General features: G+C 44.9%; 1 protein-coding gene across 1 annotated transcript in view; it reads left to right on the top strand.

Annotated features, from left to right (window-relative positions):
- Positions 1-19,833, top strand: part of NID1 (nidogen 1) — a 93,452-nt gene that overhangs the window by 29,361 nt on the left and 44,258 nt on the right. The window contains exons 5-9 of the mRNA XM_007989874.3: positions 2,814-2,963; positions 6,651-6,902; positions 9,604-9,804; positions 13,201-13,446; positions 15,500-15,643. Coding sequence (XP_007988065.1) covers positions 2,814-2,963; positions 6,651-6,902; positions 9,604-9,804; positions 13,201-13,446; positions 15,500-15,643 — 993 coding nt within the window. The remainder of the gene's footprint in view (positions 1-2,813; positions 2,964-6,650; positions 6,903-9,603; positions 9,805-13,200; positions 13,447-15,499; positions 15,644-19,833) is intronic.

Below are 19,833 nucleotides of genomic sequence, written 5' to 3'. Positions count from 1 at the left end.
GCCACTGCACTCCAGCCTGGCAACAGAATGAGACTCTTGTTTCAAAAAAAAAAAAAAAAAGTTTCACAGTACATTTTCTGGTCAACTATGTTATATCAGATTTTTGCTACATTTTGAGGGAAAATAGAACTCCTGGATGCTTTCATTTGTCTTATAAAAGATGTTCCAGCTGGGCACGGTGGCTCATGCCTGTAATCCCAGCACTTTGGGAGGCTAAGGTGGGTGGATCACCTTGGTCAGGAGTTGGAGACCAGCCTGGACAACATGGTAAAACCCTGCCTCTACTAAAAATACAAAACATTAGCCGGGCATGGTGGCACACGCCTTTAATCCCAGCCAATCTGGAGGCTGAGGCCAGAGAATCGCTTGAACCTGGGAGGTGGAGGTTGCAGTGAGCCAAGATGGTGCCATTGCACTCCAGCCTGGTTGACAAGGGCGAGACTCTGTCTCAAAAAAACAAAAAACAAAAAACAAAAAAACAGATTTTCCAATTAAACTGTCCTCATTATTTTTTTTCACATTAGTTTGATACAAAATCCACTAAGAGTCATATAAATGGGATAGTCCAAGCCTTTAGATAAGCTTATTGCGACTCTCTACTGCTTTTCTACTAAGGAATGATCACAAAACCCTTAGAAAAGCCTGGCCCATTCCACACTGTTCCCTAATTTTCATTTGCCCTTACTTGTTCTGATTTATCTAACAGCAGTAGCCATACAATCTGGTTCTCACGAGTATCTCAAACCGTGGATGGGATGGGGTGCTTGCTGGCTGGCGTGCTCACTTACTTCTGAGGCCCAGAAATGGAGAAGCTGCCGTTTGGTGGCAGGACAAGGACAGGGGCTCATGTCTTAGGGTTCTTCTACTGCACCCTGGGTTCCCGGGGTGATGCTCACATTGCTCAGCACATGCCACTCTGCCATGGGTTTTGGAGTCATCTCCCCTAGATGTGTTGGGTGTGTTTCCTTGCAGATGTTGGGTTTTGAGTCCCACCCTTTCTAGGTATCTCTGAAATTCTCATTTGTGAAGTCATCACATTTGAATGAGACCATATCTAGCCCAACAACTTGGGGCAGTGTATTACTTAAGACTGAAGAAAGCCTAGATTTGAACACAGATTGTGTCTAAAACAGATGTTTTCCTGTCCCTCTACCCTAGTTATTTCCCTATGTTTATGAGAAAGGTCAGTCTTCTGTGGCCGGTAGTGCATTCCTGGTGTTATTTGAATAGTTCACATACACGCAGGCCATAATGACCCCTGAGAGCTCTGCTCACAGCTGGAGTTTAAGTAATCAGTAGCATCACGTGTTCAGTTCGGGGCTCAAGTGTGCTCGGCTCCAAACGCTGTCTTTATAAAGCCAGAAATTCCCTTTGGAGTATGTAGGACTCACAGAGTCTACCTGGGTTTAAACTCTGCTTTTCTCTTCACTCATAACAGTCAATTATGAATGGGATCATTATCCTCTCTAAAAGTTTACCCCTCTTGTGCTTTTGAATTTCATTCCAAATTAATTTGCTCTGGATTATTAAAAATAATGAGCTAGTTCATGATTCTAATAAAATGAACGTGGAATGTGGAAATTTAAAATAGGGAGACATTCTTTTTGTTTCTTAGGTCAAAGGCTTTTTAGCCCAGGTGTGACTAGGGCATTATTTTTGTTCAGCTTTTGAGCATAAGTGCTTCCAGATTACGCCTCAGGCAAAAGTGTAAGTTGGGGGGGATGGGGGGTGATTGAAAATTAAAAAGAATATAAGCCAGGCATGATGGCACCTGCCTGCAGTCCCTGCCACTTGGGAGGTTGAGGAAGGAGGATAAAATATATGTATATATTTTAAGGTTGTTAAAATTGCAAATTTTATGTTATATATATTTTACCACAATAAAAAAGTAAAAAAATTATATCATATAATTATATGTAGTATATATTCTATTATAATACTATTATATAATATATAAATATATTTTGTTATAATGTAATATAATGTAATATATTGTATATAATGTATAATGAAATATTATATGTAATTTTATATTATAGATTATATAATATATAGTATATACATTTACATATATGTACATATTTATAATATAATTTATGTTATATATTTATATTTAATATATTACATCTATGTAATATATTTGTGTTACACATGTCCTATATAACCTAGATAATATATATGTTTTTTTATATATATATTTTAAGAGTCCCCCCCAAACATGAAGCTCATTCTTCTCACTAGTTTAGATGGACACTGTCCTAAGATTGCTATTGGATAGCACTAATCTAATATTGATGCCAAGTACACTAGATTCTAGCAGTTTTCAATAATTAATAATCACCTTGTGATTTCTCAACTCCTTTTAGACCTGTTTGCCTCAGTGATGTGAGTTGGGGAGCCACATTATTATTATTATTATTATTATTATCCTTTTTGAGGCAGGGTCTGGCTCTGTTGCCCAGGCTGGAGTGCAGTGGTGCAATCATGGCTTACTGCAGCCCCAAACTCCTAGGCTCAAGTGATCCTCCCACCTCAGCCTCCTCCAGTAGCTGGGACTACAGGTGCATGCTACAGTGCTCTGCTAATTTTTGTATTTTTTTGTGGAGATGGGGTTTCACCATGTTGCCCAGGCTCACATAACTATTTAAATGGCTACATGTAGGGGATTGTAATCTTCTGTAGTGAGCCTGGTCCCTTGAATTGCCCATGCAGGTGTGAGTCCCTGCAGTGCTTCAGGGTGTCTGGATGAGAGAGCCCACGGGGCTAGAGCTGTGTGCAATGCTTACAGGTGTGCAATTGTTTTCTTGGACCAGTTTTCAGCTACAACACAGATTCCCGCCAGACGTGTGCCAACAACAGACACCAGTGCTCGGTGCACGCAGAGTGCAGGGACTACGCCACGGGCTTCTGCTGCAGCTGTGTCGCTGGCTATACAGGCAATGGCAGGCAATGTGTCGCAGAAGGTAATTTGCTTTTCTATGTTCACTTCATGCGGGAGAAGGCGGAGTGGAGTTTTTGTTTTGGTGCTCGTTTTCCATGTTGCCTTTACCCACGTCTCCGGAGGTGTGTAGTGTTTTTCTTAGGGCAGCCATACGTGGTCTCTCTTTCCTCATTTTCTCACATATTCTCTACAGGCATCCCCCAGGAATGCCCATTTTTCAAATATGGCAAAGTCTTTCTTTCCTGTGTTATTTTTCCATCTCAGGGGATAGCCACTGGGGGCCCATCTTCACAACCGCCTGGCGCGTGGCCACAAAGGCCGTGGTGTTAAAATTATGCAGCCTGGACAAAGAATTGTTTATACCCCTCATTTTCCTCCATTTCTTTGAAACCTCTTTCATGTCTTTTTCTCTTAGAGTCTCTCTAATTTTATGTGGTGTTGCTCACAGAACCATCTTTTTTTTTTCTTGAGACAGAGTCTCACCTCACTCTGTCACCCAGGCTGGAGTGCAGTGGCGCAACCTTGGCTCACGGCAGCCTTCATCTCCTGGGTTCAAGTGATTCTCCTGCCTCAGCCTCCTGAGTAGCTGGAATTACAGGTGTGCACCACCACACCCAGCTAATTTTTGTATTTTTCGTAGAGACGGGGTTTCTCCATGTTGGCTAGACTGGTCTCGAACTCCTGACCTCAAATGATCTGCCTGCCTCGACCTTCCAAAATGTTGGGATTACAGGCGTGAGCCACCGCGCCAGGCTAGACCTATCTTAATGGTTGTTAAGCCCCAGCAGGGCCACAGAAGGCTGGTTTAGACCAAAGTCTGTGGCAGGTAAAGTTTATTCCATCATCCTCTCCCTCCTGTCCCTCTTTCCTGGTGCTCCCAAAGTCATAGCGTGGTTATGATTGAGCATCAGAGATGCACCATGGTTAATGCTGGGGTGCCAATCCCATTGTGTGGCCAAATGGATTCGGCTACAGGCCAATGTCCGTTCTAAACTCTGCCCTCAAAAGGATCAACTGGTTTGGATGCTTGCAGATGGTCACGAGAATCCTTTCTGTGCAAATCTGGGGATCCTGGTAACATTCACTCAGTGCACCATCTGGGAGGCCGGAATTGGTTTTAATTCCAGAATTAACACAAAAATGGCAAAACCCCCACCATGTTAAACGCTCATCCCTTCAGATGCCGTCTTAGTCACTTTTCTGATGCTTCTAATAGAATACCTGAAACTGAGTAATTTATAAAGAAAAAGAATTTATTTCTTACAGTGATGGAGGCTGAGAAGTCCAAGATCAGGGAGCTACATTTGGTGATGGCCTTGTTTCTGGTGGGGCTCTCTGCAGAGGTGGCACAGAGAGCTGAGCATCCTAGCTCAGGTCTCTCTTCCTCTTCCTGTAAAGCCATCAGTCCCATTCCTGTGATAACCCATTCATCCATTAATCCACAACTGGATTAATTCATTCTTCAGGGCAGAGCCCTCATGACCCAATCAGCTCTGAAAGGCCCCATTTCTAAATGCTATCACATTGGGGATTAAGTTTCAGTATGACTTTTAGAGGGGACATTTAAGCCGTAGAGATGCCAGCAAATTATCTCATTTGTCAGGGGTCATTTTCCTTGTGTGTTTAATGTGGAACTTCAATTGCTTTGCAAAATTTGACTAAGTAAAACTCAGCTGGAAGAATGGTTTCTGTTCTTCAGACCCCCTGCCTGCCAGTTACAGTTAAATTCGTTATCATTTTAAGTTGCTAAAAACAAAAAATCATTTCCTTCTGTGTCCCCATTAGATAAAGTGAGGTTTTAAAAAAATACTACCTTCAGTGATGAAAGAAAATTGAGTATGCTTTACTTATTAATTTTAGGGGATGTTTTTAACTTCTAAACTGTTTTTGATTTTCTTCTAAATCCCATCACCCCAGGGGTGGTGTGCCTTTGCTTCTTTGTTTCAGCTTGGCTTTTGTACCTTCCCCACCCCAGGAGAAGCTTCCAAAATCCACAATAAGAGCTTATTCTTAAAGAGCAACCCCTTAGCCTTTTCTACCCCAAATATCAGAGCTTGAAATGCTGAACAGTTTGTGTTTGGCAGCAAGCTCAGATATAACAAACTGTTCAGCCACATATTTTGACATTATATACATACTCTGAAATAGATTTGTGGTTTAAATATTTGTTGGATTCCTGCTACTTAAGAAAAAAAAAAGTTTCTAGCTCAAAGTTTGGTGGAAAAAATTTTGTTTGGTTTCTTAACTTGGCTTTCTTGCTTGTTTTCCTAATTGTTCTTGGGATGCCTTTTTGCGCTGTTGGCCAGCTAACTTCACAGCATTCCCCAGTGTAATGAGACAACATGTGTGCAGAATGACTCTGTTGGATATGCCCTGGCTGATCAGAGAACCTGTTGAGCCGTTTGGGCATATGGAACCCAACGAAAGGTCATTGGAATGCAGCTGATCCCCAGGTGCCAGCCCCTGCCTAGGGATATTTAACAACATTCACTGAGAACTTACTACATAAAGAAAACCCTACCGACCACCTGTGAGGGGCTGGGAGTGAAAATCCTGACCCTATGATGGTCATAATCTAGGAACAGAAATAAGATATGTACAATCAATAACTGAAAGCAATACCACATCAAACCTGAACAATGCAATGTAACTTCCGTTTTCCCTCCTCCTTCAGTTTTTGTTTTTCTGAGATATAATTCACATACCTTTTTACAGTATACAATTTGGTGGGTTTTAAGATGTTCACTAAGTTGTCCAACTATTATCTCTATCTAATTCTAGAACATTTTCATCATCCCCAAAAGAAACACTGTATCCATTAGCAGTCACTTTTGATTTCTCAAAATCCCCCCAGCCCTTGCCAAGCCCTCGCCTACTTTCTGTCTTTATAGGTGTTCCTATTTCGGATGTTTCATACACATAGAATTGTACAATACATGACCTTTTGTGTCTGACTTCTTCCCCTTAGCATGATGATTTCAATATTCATGCATGTTTTAGCCTGTATCAGTATTTTATGCCTTTTTCTTTTTCTTTTCTTTCTTTATCTTTTTCGAGATGGAGTTTCGCTCTTATTGCCCAGGGTGGAGTGCAATGGTGCAATCTCAGCTCACGGTAACTTCTGCCTCCTGGGTTCAAGCAATTCTCCTGCTTCAGCCTCCCGAGTAGCTGGGATTATAGGTGCCCACCACCATGCCTAGATAATTTTTTGTATTTTTAGTAGAGATGGGGTTTCACCATGATGGCCAGGCTGGTCTTGAACTCCTGACCTCAGGTGATCCGCCTGCCTCCGCCTCCCAAAGTGCTGGGATTACAGGCATGAGCCACCGTGCCCAGCCTCCTTTTACTCTCAAATGTGATAAATTCTATGGTCCCCTTAGTTCTAGATCACCCGATATTGTTCTTCTTCTGAAATTCTATTTTTTGTTCCTGCAGTTCCTCGATGGCTGTCCATGGAGCCACCTTTTGTGCTATCCATTTTCAGTCACAGGAGGAGAGGCAGGGGCATTGGAATTTTGAAGGCTCACAGCATACTGTTGTGGATAGTCTCAGGAAGAACAACGACTTTTGCTTACCCAAAGCCATTTACCCCAGTGCTATTTTGTTTCTTTGCTTTCTTCATCAAAAGGTACAGGTCCTACATATTACTTGTGTTTGAAAGGCTGGCTTGGAAGTGATCTCTATATTCTTTCTTTGTTTTCTTGCTCAGGTTCTCCCCAGCGAGTCAATGGCAAGGTGAAAGGAAGGATCTTTGTGGGGAGCAGCCAGATCCCCATTGTCTTTGAGAACACTGACCTCCACTCTTACGTAGTAATGAACCACGGGCGCTCCTACACGGCCATCAGCACCATTCCCGAGACCGTTGGATATTCTCTGCTTCCGCTGGCCCCAGTTGGAGGCATCATTGGATGGATGTTTGCAGTGGAGCAGGACGGATTCAAGAATGGGTTCAGCATCACCGGTAATTTACATCCCATATTAAAATTAATGGGACATACAGTAGTGCCTAGGGGGAGGCCTGGGAATGGATGGAAGGAGAACTCCAAGTCTGCAGACAACTTAGAAGCATGTTGTTGCTCCTTTTTGTCTGTAGACAGGGCATCCTGTAGTTCTGTCCTGGAAATAAAATGATGAGGTAAAATGAATATGTAATATTATCATTAATATATAGCAACTGAGACTGCCTAGAATTGGCTTTTGATTGAGGAGCAATTTAATGTGGAGATTTAGGCGTTTCTGGCAGAACAAGTAATATCAGCTTGTAGAACCGCACAACCAAAACTGCAGGGCTCACAGTTTGCCTCATTCTATCAAGCCTGCCTCTGAATTCCAAAGCAACATGAAACTGTTCTCAAGCCTGCCTCTGGATTCCAAACCAACCTGAAACTGATCTTCGATATTTCTTCAGGATCTGCTCAGAGAGAAGGAACCTGCCATTTCCAGCTAGTTACTTAAGCCGCATAAACATAATCCTAAGAAGTCTTAGGAAGCCCAAATATCCTTGGAGTTTTCTAGAGACTGTGCCCTATTGAGGAAGTTCAGTCTTTATTGGACGCATGGGCAGATGGCTTGAGGGATGTTTCCTTGGTGTGGTGGCCTTCTCCTTGCTCTGCCAAGTCCAGCCCAACCTTTGAGTGCTGGAGACCCATTCCCGGGAACAGCTGGGTAGGAGGAGTCTGTGTCCTTCATCACTGGTCACTTCCAGGACCTGGAGCTTGTTGTGCCTGGGCACAGGTACCTAGCCACTGCCTCTGACGCCCTAGATCTGCCTTCTCCCTGACTGCCTGAGCCAAACTGGAGCCTTAGCCAAGGCTTTATTAGAGGACACACTGCTGGGAGCAGGGTCTCCATCCAGGCTGCATGCTGGTAACCCCTCCAAAAGTTATGGCATATAAATACATAAAGTGTGGCCGTCTTAAGAAAAGGAGAGGCTATGTATTAGAAAAGGAGTGAGGCCGGGCGCAGTGGCTCATACCTATAATCCCAGGACTTTGGGAGGCCAAGGCACGTGGATCACAAGGTCAGGAGATTGAGATCATTCTGGCTAACACAGTGAAACCCCATCTCTATGAAAAATACAAAAAAATTAGCCAGGTGTGGTGGCAGGCACCTGTAGTCCTAGCTATTCAAGAGGCTAAGGCAGGAGAATCGCTTGAACCCAGGAGGCAGAGTTTGCAGAGACCCGAAATCGTGCCACTGCACTCCAACCTGGGCAACAGAGCGAGACTCTGTATTTAAAAAAAAAAAAAAAAAGAAAGAAAGAAAGAAAGAAAAGGATTGAACCTGCTCAAAAGATTTGCTACTTTTTGGCCTAATGTTTTTTTCTCCCTAATCCACAGGCATATATATTCTGAGTATTATAACCATATTGATGCCCTCATGCAAACCAGATGCCCTTTTCTTTGCAAATATAATTGAGCTGCAGCCAAACTCACAGACCCCACTCCCTCCCTGCACAGCTCTTCACACTTTTTTTTTTTTTTAATATGAGTTAATTTATATTGGTGCTGTTTTGTAATATACATGGACTTCAGCTGGGCTGAGGAAGAGGGAGTCTTTGCAAATTCCCAACAGCAGCAAATCTCTTTACTACAATGATCCTTCTGAATTTCTCCTGGTCCTGTGTTATCAGTGAGATATTTGCCTGGAACTTGTTTAACTATAAAGCTGAGGTTGTCAAACTTCTTCGGCAAAGGGCCAGATAGTAAATATTTTAAGTTATGCCTAATTATTTTAGACCATATGGTCTCTGTTGCAACAGCTCAACTCTATCACTGTAGAGTGAAAAGCAACCACAGACAATATATAAATGAATGAGCATGGCTGTGTTCCAATACAACTTTTTGAATGGGCACTGAAATTTAAATTTTATATAATTTTCACATACCATGAAATACTATTCTTCTTTTAATTTTTTTTTTAACCATTAAAAAATGTAAAGACCTTTCTTTACATTTGTAGAAAATGTAGAAAAATAGGCAGCTGGCAAGATTTAGCCCTGAGGCCACAGTTTGTCAACTCCTGCTGTCATGGGGCAGGTCACTGTGGAAAAGGGAGAAGTACTTTTCCTGCCTGTCTGGGGCTGCCGCCTTGCACAGACCAAGATGAGTTCCTAAGCCGTCATGGTAGCAGGTGATCCTAGAATGGTTTCTGGTACTGGAAATGGTTTGCCCTGAGCAACTCACCCATCCGACCAGGAAGTAGCTATTTCAATATTCATCACTGTAACTGGCATTATGGAGCAATTGACAATTTGCAGAACATAAATTGTATCCTTTACAACATAGATTGTATCCTTTCTTTTAATCATCAGGAAATGGAGGCTCACAGGAGTTAAGTAGCTTACTCAGGTTCACCCAGACAGAGCCTAGCATAGCTGGGAGTCAAACCCCTGTCTTCCACTATTTCCAGCACAACCCTTGAGCCAACCCAACAGATGCTGGGCTGTGGCTGGGAAGCCTCTTCTCTCCTCTGTGCGTGGCTCAGTTGGGCCACAGGGATGTCTGAGTTCTGTCTTCAGTGTCACCAGCTCTGTGTTCTACCAGCCAAACCAAAGCACCTGCAGACGGTTCGCACCAACCCCACTCCACACTGTGAGCCTGGGGCGGGCAGAAGGGCGCACTCCCCAGTCAGCAAAGTGACAGTCTCATCTTGTTTTTCAGGGGGTGAGTTCACTCGCCAGGCTGAGGTGACCTTCGTGGGGCACCCGGGCAAGCTGGTCATTAAGCAGCGGTTCAGCGGCATTGATGAGCATGGGCACCTGACCATCGACACGGAGCTGGAGGGCCACGTGCCGCAGATTCCTTTCGGCTCCTCCGTGCACATTGAGCCCTACACGGAGCTGTACCACTACTCCACCTCAGGTGAGCCCCAGCCGTGTCCCTTGGCCAGCCCTGGACTAGCCACCAGCCTCGTGCTCTTGACCCACCACAGCAGCCGTGAGCTGGGGCTGTCTCTGGGATCTGGAGAGGGAAATACACTGGGCCTTACAGTCATCTTCCCCCAATTATAGATGTAGGACGCACTCCTTATAGAGAATTTTGTGCAAAAAAGACAATATGCATAAGTTAGAATTATAAAACCTGGACATAATTATTATGACATTTACGTGTATTTCCTTTCAGCCTTTTCTCTAGCATCTATCTATTTACATGTATATCAAATATCCCAACACATAATTTCAAGCTAAAGTAAGTAATTTTATTATACATCTATATGTACTTTTTTTTTTTGAGACAGGTTTCCAGCCCAGGCTGGAGTTCAGTGGCGCAATCTCAGCGCACTACAACCTCTGCCTCCTGGGCTCGAGCAATCCTTCTGCCTCAGCTTCCCGAGTAGCTGGGCCTACAGGCACATGCCACTATGCCTGGCTAACTTTTGCATTTTTAGCAGAGATGGGCTCTCACTATGTTGGCCAGGCTGGCCTGGAACTCCTGACCTCAAGTGATCCACCTGCCTCGGCCTCCCTAAGTGCTGGGATTACAGGCATGTGCCACTGCGCCCAGCCACATCTATATGTACTTTTAAAAACTACATTTATTCTCCATTTGGTGCCTGGTTTTAAATAATTTCAAACTTACATGTAAGTTTTTTTGAAAATAACCCAAAAAAATGTTCACGTACTATTTATCTAGCTTCACCAATTGTTAACATTTTGCCATATTTACTTTACCTTTCTCTTTTCTTTCTTTCTCTCTCTGTGTATATATATGCGTGTGTGTGTGTATATATGTTTACTGACCATTTGAGAATAAGTTGTTATATTATGATAGATCATTCTTTAAACACTTCATTTGTTTTTCCTAAGAACAAGGACATTCTTTTAGAAGGCCACAGTACAGTTACCAAAATTGAGAAATTTAACACGGATACATAGTGATATGTATAGTTTTTTGTTGTTGTTTGTTTGTATTGAGACAAGCTTTCACCCTGTCACCCAAGCTGGAGTGCAGCCTTAACCTCCTGGGCTCAAGTGATCCTCCTACCTCAGCCTCCTGAGTAGCTGGGACTACAGGCACACCACCACGCCTGGCTAATTTTTAAATTTTTTGTACAGATGGGGTTTCGCCATGTTACCCAGGCTTATAGTTTTGATTTAAATAAAATTGCAATCATACCACACTGTTGTATCTTCACCTTTTCAGTTAATGTCACATCATGAATGTTTAATAGTCTCATTAAGCAGTCTTTGAAATACTTTTTAAGGAATCTGTATGATTCTACTGGATGGCTGTTAATTCAAACCATTCTTCTACTTTCTAAAGCTTGGGTTGCTTCCATTTTCCCCTCTTATTATGAGTTGAAATGATCATCTTAATCATAAATCTTGGCCAAATTTCTGATTCTTTCTAAGACTCAATTCCTAGAAATAGAAGTGCTGAGTCAAACAACAGGAGTTTTTAATTTTTTTATTTTATTTTATTTTTGAGACAGTGTCTTGCTCACAGAGACCCACTGAATGTTCATGAATGTGAACTCCTACGGGGGTCATTGAATACCAGGTTAAGAACACCTTTGTTTTTTGTTTTGTTTTGTTTTTGTTTTGGTTGCTGTTGTTTTGAGACAGGGTCTTGCTCTGTCACCCAGGTTGTGGTGCAGTGGTGTGATCTCAGCTCACTGCAACCTCCGCTTCCCAGGTTCAAGTGATTGTCCTGCCTCCGCCTCTGAAATAGCTGGGATTACAGGAGCCCACCACCAGGCATGGCTAACTTTTTGTATTTTTAGTAGAGACAGAGTTTCTCCATGTTGCCCAGGCTGGTCTCGAACTGCTGACCTCCAGTGATCCTCCCGCCTCGGCCTCCCAAAGTGCTGTGATTACAGGCATGAGCCATCGTGCCTGGCCACCTTTTTAAAGGCTCTCATTAAATTGCTGTTCAGAAAGGTTGAAGCAATTACTGGAGTTTTGTGGTTTGGTTGAGTTCTCCTAGGGAGCTGGGAGACAGTGAAGAAGAGGAGGAACGAGCAACAGGACCACAGTCGCAACTGGCTTGCAGCTGAATGGCCTTTCTGGTGTGTGGGAGCTGGATAGGAGGCAGCTTACACTGATCTTTTATTTATCCTCTGGCTTTTATCCTTCTATTATGGAGAAAACTGCAGCAGAGCACAAAAATATAAAGAGTCTTTTATGCTTCTTTTTTTTTTAAAAAAACAGGAAGTTGAGGGTTTTGTCATATGGGCCATAGCAGGCCCTCTTCTGAGTGGGGACGACTGTCTCTCCTCTCCTCTGTTCAGGCTTGCTCACTGTGCTTTAGTAATTTTTCCAAACCTGGCTACTGAAACTCATTTAATATCTCATTTTTTTGGTATTGCAGAACGGCTTGGTCTAGAGCAGTACGTAGAAATCACCATTTATTGGCCAGACGTGGTACCTCACACCTGTAATCCCAGTACTTTGGAAGGCCAAGGCAGGCAGATCACTTGAGGTCAGGAGTTCAAGACCAGCCTGGCCAACATGGTGGAACCCCGTCTCTACTTAAAATACAAAAAAATGAGCTAAGCGTGATAGCACATGCCTGTACTCCCAGCTACTCAGGAGGCTGAGGTGGGAGAATCGCTTGAACCCAGGGGGCAGAGGTTGCAGTGAGCCACGATTGTGCCATTGCACTCCAGCCTGGGTGACAAGGCAAGACTCTGTGTCAAAAAATAAAATAAAATAAAATAAGACAAAGAAATCACCATTTATTGAAACATAATTGAGATAGCCTATCTAAAGCAGTTAGCACGTCGTGACAGAGTAAATGCTCAGTAAATGGTAGCTTATCTTATTAACACTATTAGTCTGCTTGATTCCAGAAATTTTACATACATTACCTGGTCTGATCCTCACCTTGACCTATTTTGTATTAGAAATTGAGATCAAAGATGTTGAGTCACCAGCCAGTGGCCACACAGCTTGTGAGTGGTACTAAGTGTGAATTCAGGAGCATCTCTTTCCAAGTGTGTGTCCTCTCCACCTGACCTTCATCTCTAGTTCTGGGAGTTATCAAAACTTACTGAGAACCAATTGATGAGAAAAGCAACAAATATACATAATATGAATGATGCCAATGATCATTTGGGAAATCCAGGTATTTCATAGACTGAGACCGAGTACAAGCAAATGGTCTTATTTAAGCTGTTCTGTCTGATCTGTCATCTGGTAGCCTTATGGGCAGGGAATACCATTGGTGCTTTCAAAGCCCTTGATTCAGCTTCTTGTATCCTTAACCATCTTCCCTTTGTCTTCCTGCCTTGTCCCCTCCCTCCTTCCCACTCTGCAGTGATCACTTCCTCCTCCACTCGGGAGTACACAGTGACTGAGCCGGAGCGAGAGGGGGCAGCTCCTTCCCGCGTCTACACTTACCAGTGGCGCCAGACAATCACCTTCCAGGAATGCGTCCACGATGACTCCCGGCCAGCCCTGCCCAGCACCCAGCAGCTCTCGGTGGACAGCGTGTTCGTCCTGTACAACCAGGAGGAGAAGATCCTGCGCTATGCTCTCAGCAACTCCATCGGGCCTGTGAGGGGTAAGGGGACACAGCTCATGCTGGGCACAGGTGCTCATGCATTTTTTAAAACCCCACTCTTTGACATTATTTTTGGTCTCTTACTCGCAGTCTATAGAAGAAAATTATGCTAAAATATCTTCTGGCAGGAAAAAAATAATGTCTTGTTGTTTGTGATTCTTTGAAAAGCTGCCTGTCTGCTCTTCCAACCAAAGGCCTATTCATGATTCTATTTAGAGTAAAGTGCAGAATGCTAACCTGTTGAGGTGCCTTACAGAGTGGACCCTCTTAAGGCTACTGCTGGCATTGGCAGGGCTTTTAAAACCCTTTAATATTCAACCTTGAAAGAAATTGTAGGCCAGATGCAGTGGCTCACGCCTGTCTTCCCAGCACTTTGGGAGGCTGAGGTGGGTGGATCACTTGAGGTCAGGAGTTCGAGACCAGCATGGCCAACATGGTGAAACCCTGTATCTACTAAAAATACAAAAATTAGCCAGGCATGGTGGCACGTGCCTGTAATCCCAGCTACGTGGGAGGCTGAGGCAGGAGAATCGCTTGAACCTGGGAGGCAGAGGTTGCAGTCAGCTGAGATTGTGCCACTGCACTCCAGCCTGGGCGATGGAGTGAGACTGTGGCTCAAAAAAAAAAAAAAAAAAAAGAAAAGAAAAGAAAAAGAAAAAGAAAAAAAGAAATTATAGGGCCAGGTGCAATAGCACAAAGAAATTGTAGGGCCGAGCGTGGTGGCTCACGCCTGTAATCCCAGCACTTTGGGAGGCCAAGCTGGATGGATCACCTGAGGCCGGGACTTTGAGACCAGCCTGGCCAACATGGAGAAACCCTATCTCTACTAAAAACACAAAATTCAGCCGGGCGTGGTAGTGTGTGGCTGTAATCCCAGCTACTCGGGGAGGCTGAGGCGGGAAAATCGCTTGAACCTGGGAGGCGAAGGTTGCAGTGAACCAAGATCACACCACTGCACTCCAGCCTGGGCAACAGAGTGGGGCTGTCTCAAAAAAAAAAAAAAAAAAGCAACTGAATTGTGTGGTTAGTGCCCGAGGAAATTAAATAAAATTAGGGAGGGAGCCTAAAACAAACGCTTGCCCTGTGACTCACACCACTGGCGCCGTGGTCCGGTCTGTGGGCCTTCCCGGCTGGCGCCATGGTCCGGTCTCTGGGCGTTTCGGGCTGGCGCCGTGGTGCGGTCTCTGGGCGTTCCCGGCTGGCGCCCTGGTCCGGTCTGTGGGCCTTCCCGGCTGGCGCCCTGGTCCGGTCTCTGCGCGTTCCCGGCTGGCGCCCTGGTCCGGTCTCTGGGCGTTCCCGGCTGGCGCCGTGGTCCCGTGTCTGGGCGTTCCCAGCTGGCGCCGTGGTCCGTTCTTTGTGCCTTCCCGGCTGGCGCCGTGGTCCGGTCTCTGGGCGTTCCCGGCTGGCGCCCTGGTCTGGTCTCTGCGCGTTCCCGGCTGTCGGGAAGGAGCTGAGGTTTAGTGAGCTTTTGTGACATACCAGTGTCAGACTTCACATTTGTCCATATCTTTAACCTGGGGGGTCCTGTGTAATTGGGTCTGGTCTGGGCCTTAAAATCTTTCCTTTTTTTCAGTTGTCTTTGATTCTTCCTCCATATCCAAATCATTTCTCCAGCTAATTAATTTGTCCTCGCTTTAACTTTATGAAGCAGAAAGAAGGTAGGCGTTCTCCCTCCTGTAGCAACTGTGGCTCCAGGCATCAGGAGTCGGTGCATTTTTGGTGAAGGACCAGATAGTAGATATTTTGGGTTTTGCTGGCTATACGGTCTCTATCACGACATGTCAGCTCTGCCATGGTAGCACAAATGCAGCCATAGACCATACATTAACAAATGGACGTGGCTGGTTGCTAATAAAACTTTATTTACAAAAACAGGGCGTGGGCCATGCTGGTCCTGCCCCAGGGCAACACAGGAATTGGCTGGTGTCCCATTCCACTCTGCTCTTCTGTGATCACCTTCTTGCTCCCCAGTTGTGGTTGACTTTCTGTGGAAGAAGGAAACCTGCAAGAGCTCCTGAAGACTCACTTGGTTCCAATGTCTGTGCCCTCACAGAAGGCTCCCCTGATGCTCTTCAGAATCCCTGCTACATCGGCACTCATGGGTGTGACACCAACGCGGCCTGTCGCCCTGGTCCCAGGACACAGTTCACCTGCGAGTGCTCCATCGGATTCCGAGGAGACGGGCGGACCTGCTACGGTACAGCCTTTGATTCTGACTTGTTGGGGCTGGGAAATGAGGCGAGGAGGAGGCATCCAGATTCAGTAAGCCAGAGAACTGGGTGCAGCGAGGAAGCACGGATGAGATAAATACTGGTGGATATGCCAGGTCTGAATCATTTATGCTTCACATTCACTGTTCTCGTGGGTAGACTCAGGAGTACTGGCCCATTCTTTCATCTGATCTAAGCAGCAGAGTAGAATTCCTAAGGCCACACTCCACTCCATCTTTTTTTTTTTTTTTTTTTTTTTTTGAGACGGAGTCTCGCTCTGCCGCCCAGGCTGGAGTGCGGTGTTGCGACCTCGCGATCTCGGCTCACTGCAAGCTCCGCCTCCCGGGTTCACGCCATTCTCCTGCCTCAGCCTCCCGAGTAGCTGGGACTACAGGCGCCCACCACCACGCCCGGCTAATTTTTTTGTATTTTTAGTAGAGATGGGGTTTCATTGTGTTAGCCAGGATGGTCTCGATCTCCTGACCTCGTGAGCTGCCAGCCTCGGCCTCCCAAAGTGCTGGGATTACAGGCGTGAGCCACCGCGCCCGGCACTCCACTCCATCTTAAGAATGCACAGTTTTAAAGGAAGTTGTAAGTCAGCTGTTAATGATAACATCAGTAATATAACGATAGCTATAATTTACCCAGGCGCTGTTTGAACTAAGTGCTTCACAAACATCATCTCATTTAATTCTTCAACAACTCTAATGAAATTGATTTTTTGTTCCTTTATTTAAAAAAAAATTGTTTGATTGTGGTAAAATATACGTAACATAAAATATACCATTTTAACACTTTTTAAGTGTACAGTTCAGTAGCATTACATGCATTCGTTTTACTGTGTAACCATCACCACTGTCCATCTCCAGAACTCTCCATCTTGCAAAACGAACTCTGTACCCATTAAACAACAACTCGCATTTCCCCCTTCCTTTAGTCCTTGGCAATCACCATTCTACTTCCTGTCTCTATGCATTTGATTATTCTAACGATTGCATATGTGGAATCATATTGTATTTGTTCTTCTGTGACTGGCTTATTTCACATAGCATAATGTCCTCAAGCCTCACCTATGTTGTCACATGTGTCAGAATTTTTTTCCTTTTTAAGATTAGATAATATTCCATTGCATGTAGGTATCACGTTTTGTTTAGCCATCCATCAGTGGGCGCGTGGGTTGCTTCCGCCTTCCGGCTATTGCAAATAATGTTGTTATGAACGTGGGCGTGCAAATGTCTGTTGAAGTTCCTGCTTTCCGTTCTTTTGGGTATACATTCAAAAGTGGGATTGCTGAATCATGTGGTAATTCTATCTTTAATTTTTTTTTTTTTTGAGATGGAGTCTTGCTCTGTCGCTCAGGCTGGAGTGCAGTGGCGTGATCTTGGCTCACTGCAGCCCCTGCCTCCCAGGCTCAAGTGATTCTCCTGCCTCAGCCTCCCGAGTAGCTGGGACTACAAGTGCTCGCCACCATGCCTGGCTAATTTTTGTATTTTTAGTAGATTCGGGGTTTCACCATGTTGGCCAGGCTGGTCTCGAACTCCTGACCTCAAGTGATCCGCCCTCCTCAGCCTCCCAAAGTGCTGGGATTACAGGCGTGAGCTGCCATGCCTAGCCTTTCCATCTTTAATTTTTTGAGGAACCACCACAACGTTTTCCATAGTGGCTGCAACATTTTATGTTCCCACCTACAGTGCACAAGTGTTTCCATTTCTCCATCTCCTTGAAAACGCTTGTTTTCTGTGCTTTTTAAAATAGGAGGCCAGGCGCAGTGGCTCACGCCTGTAGTCCCAGCACTTTGGGTGGCCGAGGCGTACGGATGATGAGGTCAGGAGTTCGAGACCAACCTGGCCAAGATGGTGAAACCCCGTCTCTACTAAAATGCAAAAATTAGCCAGGCGTAGTAGTGAGTGTCTGCAGTCCCAGCTACTTGGGAGGCTGAGGCAGGAGAATTGCTTGAGCCCAGGAGGCAGAGATTTCAGTGAGCCGAGATCACACCACTGCACTGCAGCCTGGGTGATAGTGAGACTCCGTCTCCAGAAAAAAAAAAAAAAAAAAAAAATAGGGGCCATCCTAATGGGTGTGAGTTTCATTCTATTTATTTATTTATTTATTTATTTTATTTTTATTGTTTTTGAGACAGGGTCTCACTCTGTTGCCCAGGCTGAAGTGCAGTGGCACGATCTTGGCTCACTCCAGCCTCAACCTCCTGGGCTCAGGTGATCCTCCCACCTCAGTCTCCCGAATAAGCTGGGACTACAGGTGTGCCACCACGCCTGGCTAATTTTGTATTTTTTGTAGAGATGGGGTTTCTCCATGTTGCCCAGGCTGGTCTCAAACTCCTGGGTTCAATCGATCCACTTGCCTTGGCCTCCCAACACTCTTTTCTTGTAGACGAGAAAACTGAGGCTCATTCAAGTGAGCTGTGACAAATAGTATTTGAACACAAGTCTCTGACTCAAGCATCTGTATTACTCCATCTTCTAGTTGCAGTTATTTTATTATTTATAACTTAGGTTCAAATACTTTTACGTAGGCAGCTTGATATTTGTTTGTTACTAAATTTTAATCTACTGCACAGGGGAAGTCAGTTCACTACCAAGGGCAAGCATGCCAAGTGCTTCAAGCAGTGCTATTTAAGCCTGCAATTAGTGACAGGGCTCACTAATGAGCATAAGGAACGCTAGAAGGAAGCTTCCCTAGTGAGATGAATAGTGTGTTCACATATGGTTGGCCAGAAAAATGAACAGTTCCCTCTACCCCTGCTTGACCGAGGTATAAGAATCTGGCAAACCCAGCAGTCTCAGAATTTGGGAATCATGCCTGAGGTCTGGAATCTAGCAGCCGCAGCTAATGGCAGATTTGGTGTGCTGATGTAACATGAAGGTTAGAAGATCCTGCTGTCAGGGCCTTGCGGTGTTTGCTTCATAGTGAACCTACCATGCAAGGTGCCCGTCAGGATGTCTGAAATACTGGAGGGCAGGAACTTGTGCACATAGTACAGGCTGTATGTTTGGCCAGCTTGCTGATAGCTTTGTAAGTGGTAGAATTCAGTCTGAGACTCACCTTCCTGGTAATGTATTGCTAGGGAGGGGACATAGTGCCTACTCACCTACAATCGTCAGTTTCCCAGTATATCCTGCAAAGAGCCTGACAGCCTTGAATGGCTGAATTGGTTCTGGCCAGTTCAAAGCAGCATGATGCCGTGGTGTGTGTGTGTGTGTGTCTGTGTGTGAACGGCGGCCCTCCCAGCTTGCGAAGACGACTGGTGTGCAGGGGTGGGGCTCCTTCACCAATCCACGCCTCCTCGTTACGCAGCCGTGCTTCAACTTCGTAAGCCTCCTGGATAGTAAAGTGTGGAAGTAACCCGGTCTGCTGCTGTTGAACTGTGACCTCCTGGCTAATTCTGCCCTTGGTGCTTGAGCTTGCCACAGTGGGAGTGCTTCACTTCAGAAGGCACAACCAGCCATCCCTTATGTAATCTGCACCATCCTAGAAAATCCTCGAATATCCTTGTCCAGGAAGACAGGTGGTTGCATGTAGACTTGCTTTTGTCCCGTGGTGAGTGAGTGTTCTGACTTATTACCTCCGTGGAATGCGAGCGTATTCCCAGTCAGGACACTTATTGTTCTGGGTCACTAGAACATGCCTTGAAGTGTTAATGCATCGAGACATGAGGCTTAAAATAGGAAATTGCATTAAGCAGATCACTGCATGTGTTATTTTGACCTAGGAAGTGCGTTAGAGGAGAATGAGGATGAGCCTTTGTGATTCAGTGTGCAGTGCTGATATAATGGTATATGACACCCCAAACAAGGGTGGTTTTGGTGAGACGTCGCACAGTGAACCTCTACAGTAATTTGGAGAAGATTTCACAGAGCTCTGTGGTTCACTCTGGTCCATGGCAGGATGGCTCCCACTGTTTCTCAATTTAGAGCCTGTAGAGACAGTTTTGGCTCATCTCTCATTGAGTAATCGTTGAGTATGTAGAAGGCATTTAGCAAATTGGTAATGAGACTCTTCTCCTGTAAGAGCCTGGCCTTTATGAAAGGGAAAAATTGGAGAAACTTACAGTTGTTGAAAATACGTGAAAAGTAGCCACTCTGAAAAAAGTCAAAAAGGAGGCAGCAATGACAAGAAGGATCCAGGATTTTCCTATTGAGTTAGAAAGTTATCCTGT

This window comes from Chlorocebus sabaeus, chromosome 25 (assembly GCF_047675955.1).
Source record: "Chlorocebus sabaeus isolate Y175 chromosome 25, mChlSab1.0.hap1, whole genome shotgun sequence".
Classification (NCBI taxonomy): domain Eukaryota; kingdom Metazoa; phylum Chordata; class Mammalia; order Primates; family Cercopithecidae; genus Chlorocebus; species Chlorocebus sabaeus.
This window is presented reverse-complemented; position numbering and strand designations above follow the sequence as displayed.